General features: G+C 35.4%; 1 protein-coding gene across 1 annotated transcript in view; it reads right to left on the bottom strand.

Moving 5' to 3' along the window:
- Positions 1–17,710, bottom strand: part of SKAP1 (src kinase associated phosphoprotein 1) — a 380,537-nt gene that overhangs the window by 351,401 nt on the left and 11,426 nt on the right. The window contains exon 2 of the mRNA XM_031968654.1: positions 10,287–10,392. Coding sequence (XP_031824514.1) covers positions 10,287–10,392 — 106 coding nt within the window. The remainder of the gene's footprint in view (positions 1–10,286; positions 10,393–17,710) is intronic.

The following is a 17,710-nucleotide window of genomic DNA, read 5'->3' as shown; positions in this document are numbered from 1 at the left end:
AGAGTTAATCCCATCGCTGAGTGAAACAAATTTCAAGCACTCAAAATAAATGGTTAGATGACGAGAAGCGCCTCGGCTAATTAAAGACAATCTAGTGGGGCCAGCCCAGCCTCAGTGGTAATATGCAGAGCTCAGTTATCTGCCTGACTGCCAGGTCACATTTTTAAATTTCTTTTTATCTTGATGCTGCATGTTATTCAGTTTAACGAGCTCAATATCAGTGGAAATTACATACAGTGTAGTTATGTTAATGAACTAAAACTGCCTTGAAATTGCATTTTTCTTATAGTGGATCTGAAATTTTAAACAAGATATAAAATTAAAACAACATAAACATAGTTAGTATTATTAGACATTTATTATGGCAGTCATGCTGTTGTGGAGTGCTGTCCTGGTTAAAGCAAGACTAGGAAGTTTTATTTTAAAAAAATCTTCTTAATTGCTGGGGAGGTGGGGGAATCTACCTTATCAAGTTTTAGCTTTGTGTTCTTTCTCCCACAAAAAAATTTAAAATTCATTTGTTTCTTCATTCCTTACAGAATTACATCCCAAATAATGGCTACAGTTTCACTCAACATTTAACCATTAGAAAATAGTTGCCACAAGTTGCCTGAGGTACAGAGAGATTGAGTGATTTGTAGAAGGATCACATAGTTAGTAAATGTCTGAGACCATGATTTGAATCTAGGTCTTCCTAATGACAGGTTTCATTCATGAGAGCTCTAAAAAATATGATGCATGTCTACTTGCTATCTGAGACACTTATTTATCTGGACAACAACTAAAATATTAATTTTAAATATTGTTTTACAATACATATACATGACACATATACATCATACATATATTCCATATAAAATTTATGATTTGTGAGTTATTCATGAATAGAAAATTTAGAATATCAATTTTAACTACAACCCAGTGTGACAAAAATGAAATAGAATCATACCAATTTCAAGAAATGTCTTCAAAGTAAAAAAAGCCACATGACATAGTAGAAAAACTGAGTCAGAAGACCTTGGATTTCAGTCACATTTCAAGATGAGATGATCTGTATGTAAATTGCTTTCCAAAACTTCAAGCTTATAAAGACTTAGGACACCCTGTTTAAATGTCAACTATTATATAGTCCTTAAATTATTTGTCAATGAAGGGAAATAATTTCCCCTTTCAAGATTTCATTTTCTGCTATAAAAAAAAAAATTAGACTAGATGGTTTCTAAGGTGTCTACCAGTTCTGTATTGTAGAGTTCTGTGATTCTAAATAAAAAAAATAAACACCATCACCAAAGTTGTATCAGTTATCAATCAATAGATATTTACTAAGCAGCCACTATGTGCTAAGGGCTGTGCTAGGAGTTGGGAATAAAAAGAAAAATAAAAGAGGCTAAAAGGTAAAAGACAACCTGCTCACAATCTAATTAGATTAGTAGAAGTCAATATGCAAATAACAATATACAAACAAGCTATAGAAAAGGATAAATTAGAAATCATTAAAAGAGGGAATCATCAACAAATTAAAAGGGATCAGGAAGAATTCCTTAGAAGATGGGAGATTTCCTGCTTCTCTAAGCCTACCCTTCTCACAGTCTTAAACAAACTTAATTACAATTTAGTTCACATTCTAATTATGATTAAAATTTAGAAGGAAAATGTATTTTGAGACTGCCCTGAAAGAATGGTAATGCAATCTCCCCTGTTCTTTGAAGGAAAGAACTGCATTATCATAGACACTTAATAAAGATCACCTTTCTCCCTTAGTGTGAATTTGAAAGCATAAAAAAAAATCAAGTAGGTCTTGGTCCATCTATCTCTCCTTCTGTATAACACCTCTGCAGGATGAAAGATCTATACAGGTTCTGTATAGAACCCCAAGTAAATAGGTTCCAAAAATTTTAACACTTTGAACACCAATGTCAAAATCTCAACACACATACACACACACACACACACACACACACACACACACACACCCCCCCTGAATAAACAGGCAACTAGTCCAGAAGCTGGCATGTAATTAATCAATAGTGAGATAACACTGTAGTGGTTTTTTCTTTTTCTTTCTTTAAGGATGTGAAAGGGGTGGGTTCTGAGGTGGGAGAAATGAATTGTCAAACTTTGAGAAGTAGCCAAATTACATTTACTATGTAATCCTTAAAAGCCATTTAGGTTTAAATGGCTCATACACTTAACTCAGACTCATTTCACTTGAACCTGCACGTGTGCCTGCATGATTGGGTTCCTTTATAGAAAGAGTATTTACCCAACAGAAGGAGCCATTGTGATTTATACTGTAAACAACGCTACTAATACCAGTGTTCTATCATATTAACTTACTCAATAAACCCCCTTGGATCCAGAAGATTTCTTCGGTTCAATGGTCTATTTTTTATAAAATTCTTAACATATGTGGCAATGTAAAGTCTACAAATATTTACAGGATCACATTGTGAAATCTTTTCTTCAGAGTTTTTCCAAATACCTTCTTGTCCTTTTCCTCATGTGTGACCCACCATTTACACAAAGGATATTGGAAGCAGCTTTTTCTTTCGCTGAGTCACACTTCTAGAGCTATAGCTGAGGCCATAGCAAGATTATGATGCAAAACAATTTAAGTCATCTGAGGCCTGAGTTATTGAATAAAATTCAGAACAGTGTGTAAGGTTTCATAAAGTAGCATACCTTAGACATGTGGAACATGTTCCAGATAGAATTTCCACCTATAATTTACATTTCGGGGGGTTCTATAGATTTTGTCACAGCCCTGCTACCTAAACTGAATTCTTTGCTACTTCCTACTTTGGTATACTAGAAATCTCTTATGTCTCTGGATTGGATTTACAGAAGGAAACAAATTTTTGGTTTGTCTCTACTAGCTATGACCTTCATTTCCAGAAATGACAGTAAATGACTGTTTTTTTCCAAAGGGGCAAAAAGAGACTATTTATTCATGTTCAATATTTTTAAAATTCAACTTTCTTTATTCTTCCCTCCAATTTTGTTAGGTAACTTTAATACAAACATAGGGAAATGCTCTAGCTAAGGTGTGCTGGAAAATATTTAACAACCTGCTCTACAAAGGCACAGTAAGTTTCATATACATTACTCACATTTTGTCCATCAGTTTAAAAAAGTCTAGACAAGCAATAAAACAATAAATCAAGCTCTGATTTGTAGCATTTGTTACCTCCTAAGATGTAAAGGCCCACAGTGAACATTTAACGATCAACTCTCCAACACATATATCTGACAATTTCAGTTCTCTGAAATAAAGTCTGGATTCAGGCATTTCTGTATAGTTCATATATCTGCTTTATTTCAAGAGTCAAGCAACTGGCCCGGGTCCTTCAGTGAACTTTGAAATATGCACAATAGAAAAATGCCTCTGACTACTAGCATTAGGAGATCCAGCGAAAAATCTGCCCTGGAGAATGAGGGTTGCTAGTTCTTAGGCAAGGCAAAGGAAGAGAATGTGTCAAGTGTGGTAAATAAAGCCACAAACTACTATATTCAGTGCCTTTCTTTGAATCATAGAAATTGTCAGTGGTTATTTTATTGCCAGTGAAGTTTACCCATCATTGACAGTCCTCTCACAAGGCAGGGAACAGTCGGTTGACTCATACAGTTTCTTTTTAAAAAGTCTGGGAAAGGGGAGTAGACAGCTTTGTGTGCTGGGGAGTGGGGAGAGAAAAGGAAGGAAGGATGAGTACAGTAAAGTCAGCAACCCCTAGAATCCAAATTTCATTTCCTACAGTCACTCAAGATGATGAAATGATTGCAAAGAGCATACTGTAGCAGCAAGGTTCAAGCCAGGGTAGTTGATTTACTGCAAGTTCCAAACCTTGGCAAATGCCAGTGAGTTCTAGGCAGCAACAAAAATGAGGGCCAAGTCCCTTAAGCACATATAGAATGAAGAACATTGCTCTGATAGTTCCCATTTTCTCTTTGCCCTTTCAGTTTTCAGGCAATGGAATGTGAGGGGAAGAGATGAAAGGAAGGGAAGTCAAAGTAAGAGCCAGGATTCAAAGGCAGCAAATTAGGGAAGGGTTTGGGTGAAACACTTAAAAATAAGGCTATATTGTTTTCCAAAACAGTTGAACCAATTTGATTTGGAACTGATAAAAGTCACAAAAATAGACTGCTCATAGCCTTTGATCCTGTGATCACACTCCTGGACACACACCCAAGGTAAAGCCAGAAATAAAGATCTGATGTGTACTGAAACATTATTTATAAAAGACACTTTGTGTGGTAACAAAATAAAGCCATCCCATTTATATCCCTTTTATATCACATAACCTGAAAATCAAATAGGTAGATATTGCTGGAAATGACTGAAGAAAAAACTGTAGTATTGAAATGTTATGAAATATTATTATTATGGAATTTGGAAAACATGTGGAGACTTCTAGGAACCAAAGCACAGTAAAAGCAGTTAAACAAGAAGAACTAGATACACCTTTGCACTGATACAAATGAAAATAACAGTAAAAGGCAATTATCTTTTTGATGCAGAGATACCAATACTAAGCATATCCCTCAAAGAGATCAAATTTAGAGGGAAAGAACCCATATAGAAAAACAGCATTTTTGCTGTAGCAGCATTTTTCCTTTCCTTTTTTTTATTTCCCCAGTTATATGTGAAAATAACATTTCCCCTTGATTATACATGTACATTTCCTTATGAATCATGTAGAATCAAGAACAAAAGGGAAGAATCATGAGAGAAAAAAATGGAAGAAAAAGAAAAAAACTGAAAATAGCATGTGCTGATTTACATTCAGTCTACATGCGTCTCTCTCTTATTGCAGATAGCATTTTCCATCCAAAGTTTATTGGGATTGCCTTGGATCATTGAACTGCTGAGAACCAAGTCTTTCATAGTTGAGCATCGCACATTCTTGCTATTATTGTGTACAATGTATTCCAGATTCTGCTTATTTCTTTCAGCATCAGTTCGTGTAAATCTTTCTAGGCCTTTCTAAAATCAGTTTGCTCATCATTTCTTATAGAACAATAACATTTCAATATTTTCACATATCATAACTTAATCGGTCATTCTCCAGTTGATGGGCATTTACTCATTTTCCACTTCTTTGCCACTAAAAGAGCTCTGTAGCGGCATTTTTTAAAAATTGCAGTAAAGGGGTAGCTAAGCTTAATGGGTAAAATACTGAGTTTAGAACCAGGAAGACCTGAGTTCAAATCTAATCTCAGACACTTAATCAGTTGTGTGATTCTGAGCAAATAACTATTCACCTCAGTTTTCTCAGTTGTAAAATAAGCCGAAGAAAGAAATAGCAAACCATTCCAGTGTCTTTGTCAAGAATACCCCAAGTGGGGTCAGGAACAGACAGAAATGACTGAAAGACGACTGAACAACCAAAAAAAAAAAAAAAAAAAAAAAAAAAAAAAAAAAAAAAAAAACTCTGGAAACAAACAGGGTGCTCATCAATTGGGGAATGACTGAACAGATTAGGACATATGAATGGAATGGACTGCTGTCACATTGTATACATCACATGTATGCCTTGTATAAAAGGATTTATGACTGTCCTTAATAACTTACAGAACTGTGACAAGTTTATTTCAGTTTATATTTCTAAATCAATAGATATTACCAGTATGTAATGGGGCAGCTAGGTGGCTCAGTGGATAGACCACTGGGCCTGAAGTCAGGAATATCTGAGTTCAATTCTGGCTTCAGACACTTACTAGCTTCATGATTTTGGTCAAGTCACTTAATTGCTCTTTGCCACTGGAAAAAGAAATGGCAAGACACTCCAGTCTACTTGTTAAAAAAAAAATACCATGGATGGTATTAGCGTGCTATGGTTCATGCAGTCCTGAAGAGCTGGACATGGCTGGATAACTGAACAATAACAACAATTTAATGTAGGTAACTGTGTGTGTGTGTGTGTGTGTGTGTGTGTAGAAAATGTACCTACTAAAAAACCAACATTACATCCAGACAGGATGCACATTGTAACAAATCTTCCTTTCATGGTACATCAATTAAATAAGGATGACAAGAATTCAAGGAATTACTAGGGTACAGAAGGATGGATGGTTTCCTCTACATGAGGAACTCCCAGCATGAGAATTTCCTCTACCAATCCCTATGACTTGGTGAATATGTCTTATGGAGTTGCCTAAAACACCCAGAGGTTAAATAACTTGTTCAGGATCACTCAAATATTAAATGTGAAACGACACAAATTGAGCCTGGGCCCAGAATGAAGATTCCTGAATTCAAATCTGACCTTAGACACTGACTAGTTATGTGACCCTGGACAAGTCACTTAATCTGTTTGCCTCAGTAAAATTAACTGGAGAAGGAAATAGCAAACCAGTCCAGTATCTTTGTCAAGAAAACAAAGAGGTCACAAAGAGTCAGATACAACCAAAATGACTGAACCATGACAAAATTTCCCAACTCCCTTTATACACTCTGACAAATTGCCTTTTATATAGTTAGCTGATGAAAATTGAGAGCAGAAACTATGTCATATTTGTCTTTACATTTCTCGAAGACCTTCTAACATGGCCTTGTACAAGGTAGATACTTACTCAGTTCCCCATTAAATCCCTCTCCTTTGCTAATCTTCTCATTTTGGATTGCTGACTTCTACTATGATTTGAATAAGCATAAAATTCTACATTAAAATATCATTTTTCTCGCAGCAAAGAAATGCATAGAAATAAGTCCCCAATGATGCAGATGTTTCCTGAAGCTACTGATGATGATTTCCTGAATGTCCACCACATAAACCACAGTAAGCTCTTTGAGAGGAACAAGCTGCTCCCTATTCCCCAAACTCAGTTTACATGCATTTACTTTAAAAAAAAAAATAGCAGCTGCTATTATTGCAGTTGCTACAGTTGTCAAACCATCACAATTCTTTCTTTTACAATGGAGCCAAAGTGTGAAATTCAGACATTTCTCTCAGGAAGCAAATCCACAAAAGGAGAATTCCTACTAGTACATCCAAAACTGGAATAGGGCATCTGTGAACTCCAAGCAAGATTTTAGTGATTACCTGGCTAGAACCTTTACTAGAAAATATATTACTTGACTTACTGAAAATCAAATATTTCTCAGCCATTAAAGTAGAACTCCTGGCATTGAAATATGTGCATTTGTAAAAAGAAGTATTAAAAAAGTGTTCCTAATACGTAGCTCTCTTCAACAATGAGATGATTCAAACCAATTCCACTTGTTCAGTGATGAAGAGAGCCAGCTATGCCCAGAGAGAGGACTATGGGAACTGAGTGTGGACCACAACATAGCATTCTCACTCTTTCTGTTGTTGTTTGCTTGCGTTTTGTTTTCTTTCTTAGTTTTTCTTTTTCTTCCTTCTTGAGCTGATTTTTTTTGTGCAGCAAGATAACTGTATAAAATATGTATACATATATTGGATTTAACATGTATTTCAATATATTTAATATGTATTGGACTTCCTGCCTGCTAGGGGAGAGAGTGGGGGGAAGAAGGGGAAAAATTTGGAACAAAATGTTTGCCAGAGTCAATATTGGAAAAATTATTCTTGCATATGCTTTGTAAATAAAAAGTTTTAATAAAAAACTTGGGCATCCCTGATGCCCAAGGCTCCATGTTGTTGCCTACGTTCCCTACACCTAGTTAGAATATTGATTACATAGTATATTTCTCTCATCATAACAAAAAATCTTATCATTTGGCTTCTTCAGTCCTCCTGTTACCAGATTACTTTCTAGGCCACAGATTTAGATATATCATGAATCAATGGACATCCCACACAAGTCATAATGCACATGCTTCTATAGTGAAACAAAAAGTCTGAAACCACTACCATCCTTTCACCCATCTACTTCCTTAATTCTTCAAAAGCCACAGGATTTCACCAAAGCAGATGCTCCCTCCAGCAACATAAACCACAGTTTCTCACTGCTTTAGAGCACAGTTTAATGAACTGCTGCTGCCAAAAGAAAAATGTGCTTCTTGCTGACCAGTCCTCTACTGATGAGTTCTCTGTTGGGCTGGACCTCAGATGAAAGACAACAGAATCTAATCTTGATCCAGTCTTCCCATCTCAGCATATTTACACATTGTAACCTTACAGCAGAATGTCTCACCTCCCACCTATCAATTTGGCTAAGATAACAGGAAAAGATAATAATAAATATTGGAGGGGAGGTGGGAAAACTGGGACATTAATGCATTGTTGGTGGAGTTGTGAAATGATCCAGTCATTTTGGAGGACAATTTGGAACTATGGTCAAAAAGCTATAAAACTAAACCCTTTGATCCAGCAGTGTCACTACTGGGTCTGTATCCCAAAGAGATCATAAAAGAGGGGAAAGGACCCACATGTATAAAAATGTTTGTAAGCAGCCCTTTTTGTAGTGGCAAAGAATTGGAAAATGAGTGAATGCCCATAAGTTAGAGAATGGCTGCATAAGTTGTGGTATATGAAAGTAATAAAATACTATTGTTCTATAAAAAAATGATAAAGGGGGTGATTTTAGAAAAGCCTGGAAAGACATACATGCATAACAAGCAAGCAGAACAGAAAAAATATTGTACACAGCAATAAGATTATGTGATGATCAACATGATAGACTTGTTTCTTCCCAGCAATTCAGCAATCCAAAACAATTCCAATAAACTTTGAGTGGAAAATGTTATCCACATCCTGAGAAAGACTGAATGTGAATCAACACATACTATTTTCACCCTTTTTTGTTTTTTTTCCTTTCATGGTTTTGCCCTTTTGTTCTAATCTTTCTCTTCCAACATGACTCATAAGGAAATATGTAAAAAATGAATGTACATTTATAACCTACATATACGTACACACATACATATATGTACATTTATAACCTACATATATGTACACACATACATATATATGTATACGTGTTTTTTTTTAAGAAAAAAAGAAAGCATGGTCATTTTTACATTTTGTCATTGTATCTCCAGCACCAAGCACAATACATGGCATGTAAGAAGATACCTACAGAATTGGGCTAGTTGCATTTATGCTCTGCTGGTATAAGAAAGGAAGGAAGAAAGGAAGGAAAGAAGGAAGGAGGGAAGGAAGGAAGGAGGGAAGGAAGGAGAGAAGGAAGGAAGGAAGGAAGGAAGGAAGGAAGGAAGGAAGGAAGGAAGGAAGGAAGGAAGGAAGGAAGGAAAGAAGAAAGGAGGGAAGGAATCAAATTAGAAAGAAAGGGAGAAAGAGTGAAAGAAATAAAGGAAGAAGAGAAGGAAGAATGGGAGAAAGAAATAAAGGAAGGAGAAAAGAAAGATCTTGTCTTCTGCATTCTGCTTGTTTCAATTATTCAGGACAACCCAGGCTGATAATTACATAGTCCCAAGTTGCTGAGTAAAACTGATGTTTAATTAGCCAGCAGGAAAGATCGATTAAGATACAGCAGGGCATCTTGTGAGGTTCTTTAGCATGACTATGGGGAATAGGATCTGGCTCTGGGCCCTTCCAGAGGATAAAACTCTTTGCTGCTACTCTGGGACTTGAGTAGAGTTCTTAAAGTAGATATGCAACTATCAGCCTTTCAAGTCTTTATGCATCCCCTCCACACCTTCTAAAGACAGGAATAATTGGCATTCAATATACAAATTCCAGATCACAAATACCACCAGATTGAAGAAGGCTTTTTTTTTTTTTTTTCATGTCTCACTATGTCACCCAGTGACCCCATTCTAGGCAGAAGGTAGTTGGGAAATAGGCTATAAAGGAACACTTTACATTGCTTTGTGCTTCCTTCCATTTCTCTGCCCCGCACTCATAGCAGATTAGATGCACTTGTTATAAAATGTACGTCTTTTCAAAATAGATCGGAATTTCCTGTGGAAAAATCTCTTGGTTAAGTATAATATTCCAACGCAGTCTGAGGATAGATTATTCCAAATGTTCAAAAGGATCACACGTGCAAAGATTGATAAGACATCCCTTCTGCTGGGAAAAGAGATAATGAAATAGAACACAGGTTGAGAAGACAAACCAAGAGGTCTCTGCCTACTGTCAAGTACACTTTATTCTGAAGAAATATGGGTCGACATAATTTTAAACCTTGCCGACTTTTTTAGTTAAATGGAAAGATCTTTAATAAAGGTCAATGGAGTTACCTGAGGCTCAAAAGAGGTCTTCTAATTACTTTAGGCTACCAGATAATTAACTGTATCTTTATACTTTCTCCTACTACATTTATCAAATGTCTGCTGCAGTAGATTATACTTCATCTGAAATATTAAGTAACAACTGTAATAATAATGGATTTAGACAAACCTGGCTTTGATCTGCTGGAAGCCCCGTAAAATTGCATCTCTGCTCTCCCATGCACTGGTACTAAGATTCTCATTCTGCAAACCTTCTACCAGGTATTCTTCCACATCTAGAAGGAAATAAAAATGACTCAAAAAGAAAGAAGAGGAATTGAAAGGGGAAGGAAGAAAAACAACTAAGGGATTCAGGGATAGTCATTATTTACCCATTTTAAAAAATGTATAGAAAGTAACTCATGTCAGTATAGGACCCTGTCAGCCTAAAAAGCTAAGGCACATGTCAGCCACAAAGTAGACCTTTTTTCCTAAATAAATTATATTTTAATATTAAACATGATCACGGATGGCAGAAGGAATAGGTTGTCAAATTTCATAAACATACAAATATTGCAAACTAGTCACAGAAAGTGACAAGCTAGCAGGAAACCATGAGAAAATCTTAACAAATACCACTGAATTAAAATCACTATATATAATCAAACACCTAAGAAAGCAGGCATTCAAAGAAAACAAATTTATTAAGAGGTATAATATCAGTTGGATCACACAGTGTAATGAAGAGAGAGACCACATATGCAATAAAGAAAGATTGAAAAAAAAAACTATATGTGGCTCAAACATATATTATAAATCTAGGTCATGCTAAAAGATCACTTTATATTAATCACTATAACATTTGGAATTCTAATTTTAAAAAATCCTAGGGAAACAAAAAATCCTAAAAATTTGGCCATATACCTCCTTTACTCTCCCCTAATATATACAATACAGAGGAAAAGCACCATACTGAAAACTGGGGAAGTTGTCAGAATTACCAGGTGCTTGATTTATTCTGAAAGAAAAGGAAGACCCAAATGTACGCAAAGTATACCTCCAGTTGAAATGCAATTATTTTGAGAAAAAATCATGGATCCTAAATTGACCAACATCAAATATTTATGTTGTAATGAAATATTAAAATACCTCTTATAAATATATTAGTTTACATAATAATAATAGTTAGCATTTATATAGCATTATAAAGTTTGTAAAGCACTTTACAAATATTATCGCATTTGTGTCCTTCCAACAATGCTGGGAAATAGGTGCTATTATTGTTCCCATTTTTTAGATAAGGAAACTGAGGCAAGTAAATATGAAGTGACTTGCCCAGAGTCACACAGTTAGTCAGTATCTGAGGTTCACATGTGAACACAAATCTTCCTGCATCCAGGTTCAGAATTCTACTGACATCAGCTTATATCAAGACAGTTTCATAGTTCTGAAATCTTTTCTCAAACATTATTTTATTTGACCTTCCTAAATAGAATTAATGAAAAGTTTTTAATCTCCATTTGTTGATTGAGATGAAAGGTATGTCACAAGTTCACAAAGTCACAAAAATAGAATACTTTTGGATAGGCACCACACATAGAAAATCAAGTAACCTCAAAATTAAAAAGTGGGCTGTATTTCAATTGGGAAACTGCATGGTGCTTTCAACAATCCCAAATTGCTCCCCAACACAATCCTCTCTATTTTTAATGATTTATATTCTCCTGATAATGTTTGTTGTTGAATTGCTTCAATCATATCCATCTCTTTGTTGACCCCATTTGGGGTTTTTGTGGTGAAGATATTGGAGTGGTTTGCCATTTCCTTCTCCAACTCATTTTACAGATGAGAAAATTAAGGCTAACAGGATTAAGTGACTTGCCCAGGATCACACAACTAGTCATTATCTGAGATGGGATTTGAAGCCATTGAGGATGTCTTCCTAATTTCAAGTCCAGTGCTCTATCTACTGTGCCACTCAGCTGCCCTTGCATAATAATGCTACCTGGCTTCAGATCACAAAATAGACAATCTTTAAAGAATGGAATGTGGACATATGCTACAACATATTGCCATAAAGGATACAGGAACAAGAAATGGCATAAAAGATATGTATGATCAGAAAGAGGAAGTGAATCAGTTGGGTATCAAGAGTTAAGTATAACATACAGAATACCTACAAACACCTAACAAGTTTAAAAACATAGTAGAAAATCTCTGCTCTATAGGGCAGATCCTTTTGATAGGTTTATTGGGAGACAGACAAGAATTGTACCAAAGAGAAAGGTATGGTTGCATGTCTACCTGCATCACTAGAGGGATAAGATCATAAAGTCACTGAAACAAGGAAATATTCAATGTAAGACACTAATGTTGCCTTATATGCAGATCCAGCAGAAAACATAAAGACAAGGTAGCAAAACACCTGAGTTTAAACTCTGCTTTTGACAAAGCCTACCTGTGGAACTCAAGGTAAGTTAATTAACCTATCAGAATCCCTAGACAATTTTCTAAAATTCTCAATTACAAAGAAATAACTAATTTGCATTAACAAAAGGAGTTTTTCCCAAACAGATAAAAGCTTCCATCTGAATAATAAATGTCATAAGTCAATAGCAGGACAAAGAAAGTCCTGGAATTATCTTAAAGATTTAAGATAAAGTTCATTCACTCGTTAGCCAAAAGAGATCATCAAAAAAGGGGAAAGGATGTACATGTGCAAAAATATTTATAGCAGCCCTTTTCATGGTGGCAAAATATTGGAAACAGAGGGGATGCCCCAATGAGCAGAATCAGGAAAGTATTGTACACAAAATCAGCAATATTGTGTGATGACCAACTATAACTGACTTAGCTCTTCTCAGCAACACAATGATACAAGAAGAGTACAAAGGATTCATTAAAAAAAATGCTAGCCATAATCAGGTAAAGAACTAATATAGATCGAAGGATATTTTTTTATTTATTTTATTCTTTCTCATGTTTTTCCCCTTTTACTCTTTCTCAACTATGATTAATATGGAAATATGTTTTCGATGATAGCACATGCATAAACTATATCAAACTGCCTATCTTCAGAAGAAAGGAGGGAGAAAAATTTGGAACTCAAAATCTTATAAAAATGAATGCTAAAAATGTTCTTGACATGTAACTAGGGGGAAAATGAAATACTAATTTTTAAAGATAAAGTTAAGTCTCTGAAATTAAAAGTTTTGCAGATCAAACATAGCTGATTCTTTATTACATATGTCATTAATATTATTACCATAGTGCTCTAAGTTTCATTAGAGATGCCATGGATAAAGCGAAGGCATTTTTCCAGTCAATGAGAATGATAACCAACTATGCAAGACTCTATACTCAGCTAATTAAATATTTATTAAACATTTATTATAGGCAAAACATTAGGGAAACAAAAAATCAAGATAGCCCCTGCCCTGAAGGAGCTCACATACTAATGAGGGAGACAATACTTCATTAATATGGTTTCAGGTTTCAAGGGCAAGTTCCATGCTTTTTGGGGAGCATGTGAGGGGAAAAGTCTAGAAAACTTTAAGTGTCAAAGATAGTTTTAACATTTTGTTATAATGTTTCACACTTTTAAATAGCTTCCTTGAAATTGGACAAAAAATACTTTCCTTCCATCAATCAATCAGCCAAAAACTATTTATTAAGTATCTAGTAAACGCCAGACATTTGAGAAATAAAGGCAAAAATGAAACAGTTCTGACATGCAGAAGCATATATTCAATCACAGAAGACAAGTAAACATAAGTATAAACAAAGTAAATACCAGATAACAGTGGAAGTGTTCATCTAAATAGAGCTGGAAGATTCCTTTGAAGTCATGTAATCCAGCTCTGTTTTATAGATGAAGAAACTAAAGCTCAGAGAGATTAAGTGACCAGTCTGGTGTCACACAGCTACATAAATGAACAACAACAACAATAATAATATGTATATAGGGATGACTCAGCCAGAAATGATCTTTCTTCCAATAAATTCATGTAGCTTTTTTACCTCAACACACACTTACAAACCACTAATTGCAAGACTCTATGTTCAGCAAATAAAGCATTTATTAAGCATTTATTATGTGCAGAAAGTTGGGGATTCAAATAAAAAATCAAGGTAGTCCCTGCCCTCAAGGAGCTCACATACTAATGAGGGAGACAATACATGTGGTTGGAAGGTTTCAAGAGCAAGTTCCATGTTCTTTGAAGAGCAACAACAAAGCAGGTGTTCATGCCCCTTCTTTAGAGATGAATGGTCAAGACTACTCTCATGGTACTTATATTTCCTTTGAGAGATGTGAAACATGTATGCATAAGTAAAATAAGGGTAAGGTAAAGAGAGAGGGAGCATTGATATATAATTCATTCTTGTACACACTATAGTGTAGAGTATGAAAGTATGATAGAGTCATAATCACTGAATTCCAGAGTTGGGAAGGATCTTGACTGCCATTACACTTCTGTATTCATTGGATGAATGCTCTCCACATCATTAAGAAGTGGTGAATATTTTTGCTGAACAGGAACCCACCAAAGTTTCATTATGGGCGGCTCAAATTACCAGAAGTCCCTCCTCATACTGAGCCAAAATTGGCCTACTCTTAAACAAGAGTTTTAAACTTTTTTTTATTTATCTGTGGCTATCTGGTGAAGCTTATGCATCCCTTCTCAGAAAAATGGTTTTTTTTAAATGCAGAAAATAAAATACACAGGATTACAAAGTAAACTTATTTTATTGAAATACACTTATCAAAAAACTTTTTAAAGGAAGTTCATGGATCCCTGGTCAAAAACCCTTGCCCTAAAATTTTCACTTATTGAATCTAGTTTTCTCTGTTTAAGGCCAAGCAATCCTCCTTTTTTTGTAACAATTCTTTATAGCTAGACCTCCCTATTTACTGCCATCTTTTCTCCAGGATTAACATCTTTATTTCTTTTTTGCCATTCTTTATAACTTGGGGTTTTGAGTCCCTTTCTGCTTACCCTTCTTTAGACGCTCTAGCATGTCAATGCCCACCTGAAAATATGTCACTCAGAACTGAATTTCAGATGTAGACTGACCAGACCAGAGTACAATAGGATTATCATCTCCCTCATTAAGCTAATTATACATTCTAGGAGCACATTAGCTTCTGCAGCTGCTACATCACATTGTTGACATATTAAGTTTACAATCTTCTCAAAACACTAGATATTCTTTATACGTGTTTTATGCCCCATACTATAAGCTCCTTGAAGGCAAAAATCATGTTTTGTTATCTTTGTATAATTCCCTCAGCATCTAGAATTCTGAATTATTGAAATATATATGCTACATACTTGCCTGATAAAAATAGGACTAAAAATGTGTCCTATTTCTTTCCCTATAAAATGAGAGAGTTCAATTATATGGTCTCTAATGAACCTTTCAATTTTGACCTTCTATATCCAAGATTTTATATTCCAAATCTAATATTCTAGGACCTACAGTTCCTCCTAGCTCTTACATCCTGTGTTCTCAGCTCCTTTCTGGCTCTAAAAACCCATGTTCTAAGGTTCTTTCCACTTAGATCTAATGTTTAATGTCCTAAGCTCCCTTCCAGTTGTGAGAGGCTATGGTTCTTATAATTTTCAAAAGATAATATTAAAAAAATTATTTATCCATATTTGGGAATTCACTCCTAATGTTTCAGAGGGAAAGTATTACAGATAAGGCATCTTACCACTGAACTACTTATTATAACCTTCTACCATACAATGCCATCTCACCTATAATTTAGCCTGTAAGTGTGTCTAGGACCAAAAAAGGGCGATTAGGTGGTCCAGTGGATAGAGCGCCAGGCCTAAAGTCAGGAAGACTCATTTTCAAATATGAACTCAAACATTTGCTAGACATGTGATCCTGGGCAAGTCACTTTACCCTTTGAGCCTCAGTTTCCTCATCTGTAAAATGATCTGGGGGGAAATGGCAGACCATTCTAGTATCTTTGCTAAGAAAACCCCAAATGCAGTCATAAAAAGTGAGACAGGATTGAAAAATGACTCAACAAGAAGAAAATGGACCTAAAAGAAACCAGTCCAGAAACCTGAAATAAATTTTATAAATTTTGTGTTACTTTCTTCTTAATTTCTCTAGGACAGGAAAAGAAATTGTAACTGTATTTTCAATAGGAGAAAGGGAAGGAAGAAAACAAGTATCTATTAAGCCAGACACTATGCTAAGCACTTTACCGAAATTATTTAATTGGATTCTCATAACAATCCTGGAAGGTAGCTGCTATTATTATTCCCATTCTATGGTTAAGGAAACTGAAGCAAACAGAAGTTAAGTGACTAATGGTGATTTTAAATGCATTCTCTTGGGTAATCTTGACCTAGTGAAATAAGAACAATTGTTGCCTCTTTGTCCCCACTACAACATAAGGACAAGGCCCTGGTAAATTCAATATTCACTCAAGTAATCCCAGCAAGCAAAGTATTCATAGACCAGTGTCTAATTTATCCTCCTTTGCTATAGTCATGGAAACAAAACATTACCTTATCCATTTTCACATCCATTAAGAACAAATGGAAGAGAGGCTGGAGATGATGTTTAAACTTTCACTTTAAAACTAATTTTGATTTTTTTAAAAAATATAACCATCAACTGTGATCCTTGAAGCCATTTTTGAAGCAGCAAAACCCATCTTGGCTGACAAGATTGAAATCAGAGCCACCAGCTTTGTGTGTGCAAGAAGGGAAATGGAGTACAAGAATCGTCAGTATGCTGTCGTGTTTTGTTCCAAGCTGCCTGATTGCTTTTGTCCTATGATCCAAGAAATGTGTGACATTTATTTTTTCATGCCTCCTCTAGCTCATGAGAAAAAAGAAATAGGCAGCTAGTACACTAGTGTAGGTCTCAGAAAAAAGCTCTGGAAATCAACATAATCCTAAGTGAGGTTCCCAGAGCTACCAAACTAAAAATCGGATGCCACCATTTTTGTGACTTTCATTTTGGGAGAACTAAGAATTCTTCTAAAAATTCATCCAGAAGTTGAACATTCAAAAGAAAGTGTGCTGGCATTCAATTTTAAAAATGTTTAATGACATAGACATAGACAGGTAAGTGGGAGAGTGGATGGAGTTCGAGGAAGACCTGAATTCATACCTGGTCTCAGACACTTATTAGTCATTTAATCTTGTTTAACTCAGTTTTCTCATCTGTAAAATGATCTAAAGAAGGAAATGGCAAATCACTGCAGTATCTTTTCTAAGAAAACCCTCAAAGGGGTCCCAAACAGTCAAACATGACTGAAAAATGACTAAACAAGGGCAGCTAGTTGGCAGAGTGGATAGAGCACCAGCCCTGAAGTCAGGAGGACCTGAGTTCAAATTTGACCTCAGACATTTAACACTTCCTGGCTATGTAATCCTGAACAAGTCACTTAACCCCAATTGCCCGAGCAAAAAACAACAACAACAAAAGGCTAAACAATATATAGAATTATAGAGTATCAGGAGTCATCTATAGCAGTGATCTTCAAAGTGGGGGCCAAGGCATGAAACAAAAAGATGGAAGATATATCAGATACCACCCTTCATAGAATAGCCAATCATGGCACAACTTCAACACAACTAAGAC

The sequence above is a fragment of the Sarcophilus harrisii genome, chromosome 4 (assembly GCF_902635505.1).
Source record: "Sarcophilus harrisii chromosome 4, mSarHar1.11, whole genome shotgun sequence".
Taxonomy (NCBI): domain Eukaryota; kingdom Metazoa; phylum Chordata; class Mammalia; order Dasyuromorphia; family Dasyuridae; genus Sarcophilus; species Sarcophilus harrisii.
This window is presented reverse-complemented; position numbering and strand designations above follow the sequence as displayed.